Genomic DNA, 9,810 nt, shown 5'->3' on the forward strand with positions numbered 1-9,810 from the left:
GTTGGATAGTGCCAAGAGCCAAGGTTTGTTATTAATCGTGCTGTCTGGGAGTGAAAGAGTATTTCAGAACTGATAGCAAAGGTAAGTGAAAAAAATAGCAGAGAAGGTGGGAGTTTTGAAGCTGGTTTACTTTTTTCAACAAAGTTTATTGTTAACCCAGGAGAGACGGTTATGCAGATTCTAACAGTGTTCTCTAGAATTGCATTACACTAGATAACAGCTCAGAGGAGGGCAATGAACACATGAGTGGGGAAGCAAGGTTTCAGATAGAAGAAAAATTGTTGAGGGCTGTAGTGATTTTTTAACAAAACAAAATTTTCCTTAAAGTGTAATTAGTTACGTTGTTTGCATAAAGTTTTAGCTCCCTAAAGCAGGGGCCCTGAACTCCAGCCTCTGTTGGCCAGGATTCACATACTTTTGGCATTAAAGGAATAGAACAAAGCTTTAGAAAATTTACTTAATGTTTAAATCACAATCCAGCCTGTATGTGGACATCTGTCCTAAGGCAATGACATATTTCCTGGATCAACAGGCTTGGTGCAGAAACTGCAATTTGGTAGTGCATGCATTATAAGATCTACCAGACCCCCCAAAGCTCTCTGTCTGACTCCAGTTGTACTTCCCCAACACTGTAGATGCAAACATTCTTCTAGCTCCAAGGTGCAAAACTTTGCATTTATCAAAACTGAAATGGTGCATTGACTTTGTAGAAAGTTTTTACTACTAGTGTTTTTTTTAACTAATAGGAAGTGCTGAACTTTTCTCTAGGAATTGCCATAGATTCCCCATACTTTGCATGTCAGTGTTTGTGTTCTTGGCAGGTCATACCTGGGAAACCTGGGAACTGAGCACCTGCTTGATGCCTGGCTTCTTCCTCCTGTCAGAGAAGAGATAAATAGTTTGACTTGACACGAAAATATTTTCAAATGGATTTCTTTATTAACCAAGTTGCACCCATATTACTGTAAATAATGTAATAATAATAATGTTGTTACAAATTATTTTGTATCCCTTGATCTCCACAGATTGTTAAAGCAACATTATAAATAGAGAAATTACAAAATCAGAACAAAAGTCCCCAACTGTTGTTCCTGCTGGTAAATTCCTTTTATTTCAGTGGAACCACTTTTATTTCAGGGGAACCATAAATTACTGGGCACATTCCTTTAGGAAACAAAACATTCTCTTCTTTCATAAAGTGGTTTGCTTATGAGAAATAATGTCCCATTTTTAATATTCTTTAGGGATTGTTTCCGCTGATGTATTTCCCCAACAGTACATGAACAGAGGTGCCAATACAATAAATGGTAACTGTGCACAACTTACCAACACATAAAGCTTAATGGGAAAACTATATGATGCCATGAGGTGCATTTCATAAATGGCATCAAGCCCTACATTTGAGTGCTGCGAAGTGCAACAATGCACCCTTATTGGTATTTTTATAGGATTGTTGAGCATCAGGATCTTCCCACATTTTATTTATTTCTCAAACAGCCAGCAATTCATTTTAGTAAGTTATGGTTTCTGAAGCATCCGGAAATGATTTGGACTTTGTGGACAGGAGTTGGATACCTCTGATGTAGATAAATTATTATTTCTTAAATAGGCTTTACCCGATTAATGGATGTGCAGCTGTATGATCTTAATAGTAAATAATATTTCAGTTTTAATTTTTTAAATTTTAATGTTTTGTTCACTTATTTGTGTTCCTGTTGTCAGAATTATTTTTCTTGAAAATTAATTTCTGAAGCCTGAAGACCAGCATTGTGGGTTGTTGGAAGATTTCCTTCAGAATTTCATACTCTAATAGGGTGAGTTGCAACTTTTTGATTATCTTTTATTCCTTCAATTGCTGGATTGCACGTTTTGTTGTTTTTTTCTCTTTAGAATTTTTAGGTAGTGTTTAGGTTTGTAGTGAATATTTATACTATACAGAGATTATCCATACATTGTCACTAGACATGTACTTGGTGTTAATGCCTGTATATTCTAAAGTGTGTTCTGGAAAACAGTTTCTGATTAATTTTAGAATATTTTCTACAAGGTCCGAGATTTGTTCAGTGGGTGTATTCATGCCCGTTATGATGGGTCAACCTGGATTTCCTGGTTAATCCATTTTTTATACTATTATCTGCAAGATGCTTCTTAACGACCTGTACATCACTGTGTCCATCAACACAAACTCCCGTTTGATATTGAAAAATGTACTGTAAGTGCTGTAAGTTATGTCCCACTGGGGTTTTCTTCCTGCCACAATTTATTGCCACAAGGTCTCATTTGTTTATGTGAAAATATATTTCCTGGGACTCAGGCCCCTAAAGAAATATTCTATATCTGAGAGGAAATGTGTATGACTCTGTTTGTTGGTTGGCCATAATGTAAGGCTTTTATTGAAAAATACCATTTCTGGTCCAGAAAGTTTGTGATCCAACAAAAGGATGATTTCCAGTTTGTGGTTATATCCACATATTCAGTAAAGTCAATATGCTGATATAGGATACCTTGGCATTCTGAAATTAATATAGCAGAGTACCAGCAATTCCCTTCCTTAAGAAACGTTATAGCACCAAAACCATCAGTACAAACACAAACAATGCGTTATAAATCTTCTACAATACAAACAGAAGAGAAAAACAACCGTGCACCTCTACTAACCAAAAATAATCTGGAAATAGAATAGATCAGAAAGATGATCAAAGAGTTGCATCCCATAGTAACAAACTAATTACAGGTGTGCAACCCTAGTGGTTGAACTTGATGGACTTTCGACCTTAGGCAACCCCCAACCTCAGACAATAATCAATTGGAATGAAAATATATTCCAACCTCAGGAACACAAAGAAGGAACAAAATCCTGGAACAATAAACGTTGCAAGCTGCAAACTACATTGATTTATGAAAACATGTCATACACACAGAAGGGACCTTCAATATTACCGGCTAATACAGCTGCACTTCCATTAGTACCTTATTCAATGCAACAAGAACATCTGGGGAGTACTAATTGGTTCTGAGAGTGTCATGTGACTGGTATGTCTGGCAAACCAACTGACCTAGCAGTTTAGTCCAAGAGTTGTCAACATTGCTCCGTAACCTATAAATTGCACCAAAGAGAAATGGCATTCTGTCATAAGCTCATTTACCCCAAACATAAGTCTTCAAATCATCCTAATTTGATTGTCCTAACTGGTTCACCAATGCTTAACCTCAGTATTTAGATATTCCACTCACCCTCTGAGCTCTTTCGTGTTCTTCTTTAGCTTTCCTCAGACGTTCTTTTTTTTCATTAACTAGTCTTTCCTCTTCTTTGCGTTCATATTTTCTCCGATGTTCTGCAATTTTTTGAGCCTGAAAACAAAATTGATATAAATATGTTGTATATATTAAACATACAATATCTAATTTCCCGATAGCTGCATATAATCAACTTACACGTGGCTGTACTTCTTTCAACATTGCACTTGCTTCTTCATCATAGTCCAATTTACATGCCATGGCCAAGTCATGGGCTGCACCTCCCTCTGGATCCCTATGTCAATTGGGATTTTATCTAGGATATTTTTTTTCCATAGTTGTTGAACTTGATGGACCGTTTTTGTTTTTTGCAACCCAACTATGTCCAATGATGGTCCATGTGGTAAAGCAGCTTTTTAATCACTTAGCTTTTCATTACTTACCTGTGTGCTTTGCCTCTCCATTTATATGGCTGAGCAGAGTCAGGGTTGATGGCTATAGCTTTATCACAATCACGAATTGCAGCATTTGGCTTCTGTAGCTTCACATAAACACTGTTTAAAGGAAAAACAAAGTCTATATAAGCCTATAATATATATGTTAAAATTCTTGGTATCGTCTATAGCACTAAAAAACACGTACCATACATACAGTATGGGAGTTAAAACTAATATTTCTATTTTTTTATACTAGTGTATTAGTGCACGGTTATGGAATTAGGAGTTTTTTTTTCTCTGGGTGCTTAGCTTTTAAAAACCAAAACTATATGCTTAGGGGGAGGGGTGTGAATTTTCAAAATACTAATCATGAACAATTTCTCTGAAGAACAAGTAAATATTTGCTAGAACTATTAGAACAAATAAAAATCATGAAGCTGGTTGCACACTTTTACATGTTAATTGGTAACTTGCACTAAATGCGTTTAGGGCATCACATTCATTATAAATGAGCTCTCAGTACAATAAAATAGCTGACCCATCACAACACATGTGAATAGAAAGGTATGGTGTTGTAGTACATTGTACGAGTTTGTAAATGTTGCAGCTCATTAAAAGAACCATAGAAGATAGATGAGCACAGGCAAGGAAATTTAAATTCTGAAGATTTCTTCAGTGTGAATAGTTAATGGTGAACATTGCTCGGGCTGTATATTTAATATAAAAAATATGGTGTGTACACACATCAGGAAACAATAGACAAGAAAGGTCTTTCATCCAGTCAATTGATATGCTTTTTACCATCGAGATTTCAGTTTCATACTGTTAAACTCATAACCTCAACGCTTTACAGGACACAATAAATAATTAATACATACAAAAGACATACACCTAAAAGCCTTAGAATATGAGTTAATTACTTGGTTAAATTATGTGGGTTTTGTCTCTCCATGTGAAGAAAAATAAGTGTAGCAATTTAAAAATATATTTATGTTTTATATATATTAGGCTACCACTAAACATGCGCATAGAGATTACCTTAACATTTACCCGATAGCCCCTTAGATCTGGTTGGACTCACCAGAAAGAATGTGTTTCCTTCCTATGCAGTATGAATGCTATGTGGTCCCATACTTGCATATGATTTTGGAATGGCTGTCATTTATACCATATGCAGTGAATGCAAGGCAATCCAAATACATAATCCCCATCACCCACCTGGATGCAATCCACAAGAGACAGGGACCACAAGTGAAGAGACTACACAAACCACAACCACAGGATGCAGAGTTCCAGAGCAGCCATGCAGATGCTGGGAACCGTGGGAATTTAAATTCTTAATCCCTCAGATTAAGCATTCTTACTGGCTTGCTTTAAACAAATTGTATAAACTCCCATAAACACATTCAAAAGTGGAATAGGCATTTATAAGCATTTTAAAAAAAGTCAGTGTAGATGTGGGTACCATTTTAAAGAAATCTTAAGGTCTATGTCCTGTGTCTGTATAGCACAATGAAGAAAACATCTAGGGATCATAGTTCCAGATTACATAGTATCATAAGAGTGTTAGCGAAAAAAATGTGTAAAACAAAGATTGTTTTACTATATATTATGTTGCAGTGCCAACCCACTGTTAAAACACTTACCATCCCCTAGAGCATTAATGGCCTCTACCTTCTTTTCATTTGCCTTATCCATCATTTCCTCTGTGACCTGAATTAAAGGAAGAGATACAAAACAAACATAAAAAATAACATTTACCATTCCACAAAGCATCTTAAAGCCTCAAAATCTACTGTAGCACGCTCACCCCCTGGCCAAAAGTAGCCAAGGTAAAACATTTACCTAATACCCATAATGTATACACATAGGGCTGTATTAAATTTTTTGCCTGCCAATTAAGCTGTATTTTTGTGCACAGCTGTATGCATTACTTGTTTCAATGCATATTAAAACGAAGACGCATTCTGCTAACTTGGTGGCCAATTATCACAAATGCAGTCACAATAGTAACTGCTATATCGTCTAATGCATAAACTGCAAAATCATAAAGTTGAACCTATAGGATTAATGTATAAATACATCCATAATGTAGTGTTTGGGATCTGTTTGCTAGGGCATATTCTGCCAGGGATTACAAATACTCACATGCATTACAGCTGCTCTGTCTGTCCTGATAAGTGACAAGCTCAACCCATTCAAAATTAAGTATATCCCCGTAGAACGTAATGTAACGCTATGTGAACAAAGCAGAATTACCTCCAAGTCATCATTTCCCATCTCTTGAGGGGGTTCATCATCCCAGTCATTAAGTTTTTTAGTACTTTGTGCTACAGCAGCTCTTCTCTAGGTTTGGACCAGGCAGAATTTCCTTCGCTTCCCACACACATCAATCACCCTATTTCTAGGTTCACCAGTTGTCCTATGCAGCACCACTTTTATTATATAATAACCACTACTTACTGTGAATACAATAAAAGACGTACTATTTTGGAGATGTTTTGAGCCAGTCATAACAATCTGGCTCTTGTCAAAGCTGCAGTCAATGCATATGCACTTTAACAATCAAACATATGATAAAAAAACTGCATATACAGCAAAAAACTGTAGCTTCATAATACAAAAGGGTATTTGGGTAGAACTTTAAATCCCCTTAAAAATACTTGCTGCAGAACCTAATTATTTGGACTTTATGCTTTCCCTTACGTCTTCTGAAAAGTCTCACACTGCCAGTGATGTCCACCTATTTCAGCTTCCTATCACAGGAGGACAACCGTGCTGTAAATCCCCTATATTCAGAGAAGTGTTCTTATCTTCAGAGAGCTATGGCTGCTTGCACTACAGTGGCATCATAAAGATGTTGTATGGAGCATGGCTGATCACATGCCAGTAGTTTTGAAATAATTGTCCAGCTACACCTAGCCACTGCTTTCTGGATTGACAATACAGCCGCTGTTGCTGAGAACAGATATTTAAATTAAACATTGTAAATCTTTATTCCCCATAAGTGATAACATTTTTTAATTCTAATATTTCTCTTTGGGACAAGATTCTTTAAAATGTGCCCTTGAAATAAAAGTCTCATAGTAAGGGACAAAAAGAAAATGGGGATCATCATTCTTGTGTCCTCAGGTTGCTGAAAGCCCGCTGGCCTTAACGCAAATGCTGACCTACAAAGCTTGCAAATGTGAAAAACAAAACAAGGTAGACCCTTTGTTTATAGGGTTGAGCAAACTAAACTGTCACCCTGAAAGGTCACTGACAAATTCACTATTAATTTAGGTAAATATCTTACCTGGCTCGTTTCTTTAAAAGATGCGTTAGATGGTGGGGTCTGGATAGTTGCTCCCATACTGTAAAAAAAAATGATTTACATGGAACTGAAAATCAGGTTATTATTATTGTTAATATTATTAAACAGGATGTATACAGAGCCAACATATTACACATATCATATTACACATCAGATCTTGATGATTGAAATATTTAAGTTATCTATACTGATTTACATTTTGTAATTCATTGTAAACACAATGGGCCCAATTTATTAAAGCTCAGTAAAGCCAGGTGAACCAGCAAACCTGGAATGGATTTCTTAAAAGTCATTTGCTGTTTGTTGACAAATGTTTTGAATCCTGGACCAGATCCATTCCAGGTTTGCTGGATCACCCAGCTTCACTGATAAAAGTGTATCCTCTCTGTATCTGGGAAGTAAAGGGAAATCTCCCAAGTGGACACCCAGACATTCTTTTAAAGAAAAATATATAATTAATGCTTTTACTGCTATCACTCTGAGAGGCCAAACAATTCATATACCCAATAATCAACTATTTATTCTGCAAAGTGGTGAATCATTTTTTCTTTTTTTGAGCTGTGACTTTTACAATTATGAACCGGTCTGCTCAATTTCTTTTTTTAAGATTTGCTTTTGCTTTATAGTGACTGAGATATCTGTATGGTTATATATGTTGGGCTATGTTCCCAGTACTCATTAGGACAGAACAAAAACATACAAAATGTCTTATTTTACAGATCAATGTGTTAATGTGTGACTGGTCATTAATACCTATAACATGACCTTGAGAAATAAGAACTTTCAGAGCCATAAATACTGCAGACAGCTGCACGACTGTTTGTGCGTCACAAGCAATGTACACAGGGGCCATGATAATACAGCAATATGTATTTACCACTGCATTATCTTTTTATAAAATACCTATAATCCACCCGCAGGAGTTGGTTTTTATCAGGGTGCTTAATATCACTTTTCTTTATAGATGCTGAAATGGCTTCCATAAGAAAGCAGTAAGAGTTCTAGCACTGCACACCTGTGTGAAGGTGAGGATTCCCGTACAAATCAATGGGGAGCATCACCAGATTCTTCCGGTCTGTTTCTGTGTGGTTACAGTCAGGTTAGTGCTGCTCTATAGCTGCAGAAAGCTCTTGAATAATTCTAGATCAGAGCTTCCTTTATACTACTGGGAACTGCAGCGATAGCACAAATAATTATGGCAGTAAAATTGCCTTGGCATTTTGTATGGTTTTATAATCTGGTCCCATAGTCCAGACAAGCCTTCCTGGCCCTTTCTAATATGGGGGAACAGGGCAAAATCTTTCAGGGAACCCCATCTATAATTACTATAGTCACAGTATATTAGCACAATAGTCAATGGCAAAAATGCCTCTTACATTGCTGACCAGTGGGAAGAATATCACCCTTACAGAGGGTGGGAAGAAATTGTAGGCGGGTGGCGGCCCTTGTGTTGTGAATCCAACCCAAAAACAGCTGGGTGGTTACTGAAAAGTGCCAGGCCTGTTACAGGAGGGTGAATATAGTGTGAGCGCTGTTACAGGTGGGTGAAAGTAGTGTCAGCCCCGTTACAGGAAGTGTTGGTCAGTAGGGATCTGTGGGCCAGTAATCAGCTCAGTATTACATGGCTGCTCACTATTATTGTGCACACACACAAGCTGTTACTTTACTTTCAGCTGCAATCACTATGAAGTGTGTGTGGATGAATCATATAAACTTATCACTGGCAGACAACAAATACAGGAAGTGTGATACTAAGAAATGTTAATGAACAGAAATGTCTACTGGCTCGCTAACCTTAGTAGCCATTCTGTAAAGAACTGCAGCTCTGGCTGATGCAGGACGGCTGGATTGCTCTTACACAAGCGGACGAAGTCTCGCAACTCTTGCAGTTTCTGCGGGTCCATGGCTGCCAACACTACGACAACACCGACTGATAGAAAGAACTAGAAATGGCAGCGCGAGGTCATGGTGGGCGGGGCGATCTACCAACCAATCACACGCTACTACTTTTACCCATCAGTCTAGCTGCTCTCCTCATACAGCAGGCACGTGACACGCCCCTAAGGATCGAGCAGTAATGTCTCTTCCTAGTAACGCTTCAGTTGTTTGAATTACAGCGCGAACCCATAGAATCCCATATGGAAAAACATTACAGGCCAATAATAATCCTCGCTACAATCCCAACAGAAAATGTGATTGGGAGGTAAACTCTACATAACGAGGGGTTGTCATATTGAGCCCCGCCCATGACAACCACAGAAGCAATACGCTTTCCTAGGTTACTGAGCCCTTGTAGGAATTTCATCATAGAGCGGGGCCAGGAGATGATAGCACCTTCCTGTGCGACAAGAGGGAATCCTTAGAGTTATGTGGCGTGTTACCGGTCAGAGCGCTCTCTGCAGGCGTGTTTCAGGTCAGGGATTTCTGTCTGTGCAATGTAACATCTCAGGATTCTGGAATAATTATTTACAATCGGCAGTTCTAGTAATAGCCATGTGTATTGTTCAAAATTCCTAATACAGAATAACTTCTATCAGTCCTTAAAGCGAAACTAAACTAAAAATAAAAAATTACACTTACCATTATTCCCCCAGATCCCTTTATGGCGCTGGTCCTTCCCACAGTCTGGTCCCATGTTGTTCTGGAATTCCTCTAAATCCCAGCGTGAAGGAAGCACCGGGCGCCGCCATCTTGATCTTCACTTCCTTCTTCCTCTTCTTCGTCATCTGATTTCACACTGCAGAGGTGCAAGATCGGGTGACGTAGTCACTGTGAAGGGGAAAAAAAAGGGTCGATTTTTACTGCACATGCGTGAGATCGTCA

General features: G+C 37.9%; 2 protein-coding genes across 2 annotated transcripts in view; one reads left to right on the forward strand and one right to left on the reverse strand.

Moving 5' to 3' along the window:
* Window positions 1-8,977, reverse strand: part of ST13 (ST13 Hsp70 interacting protein) — a 12,688-nt gene extending 3,711 nt beyond the window's left edge. Inside the window, 9 exon segments of the mRNA XM_072420929.1 lie at window positions 829-877; window positions 3,235-3,351; window positions 3,436-3,522; window positions 3,677-3,823; window positions 4,080-4,084; window positions 5,321-5,387; window positions 5,934-6,020; window positions 6,970-7,027; window positions 8,782-8,977. Coding sequence (XP_072277030.1) covers window positions 829-877; window positions 3,235-3,351; window positions 3,436-3,522; window positions 3,677-3,823; window positions 4,080-4,084; window positions 5,321-5,387; window positions 5,934-6,020; window positions 6,970-7,027; window positions 8,782-8,891 — 727 coding nt within the window. The 5' untranslated portion in view covers window positions 8,892-8,977.
* Window positions 8,978-9,253: 276 nt separating this feature from the next.
* XPNPEP3 (X-prolyl aminopeptidase 3) overlaps window positions 9,254-9,810 on the forward strand; it is a 25,354-nt gene continuing 24,797 nt past the window's right edge. The window contains exon 1 of the mRNA XM_072420184.1: window positions 9,254-9,400. Coding sequence (XP_072276285.1) covers window positions 9,355-9,400 — 46 coding nt within the window. The 5' untranslated portion in view covers window positions 9,254-9,354. The remainder of the gene's footprint in view (window positions 9,401-9,810) is intronic.

Source organism: Pyxicephalus adspersus, chromosome 8 (genome assembly GCF_032062135.1).
Source record: "Pyxicephalus adspersus chromosome 8, UCB_Pads_2.0, whole genome shotgun sequence".
Lineage (NCBI taxonomy): Eukaryota > Metazoa > Chordata > Amphibia > Anura > Pyxicephalidae > Pyxicephalus > Pyxicephalus adspersus.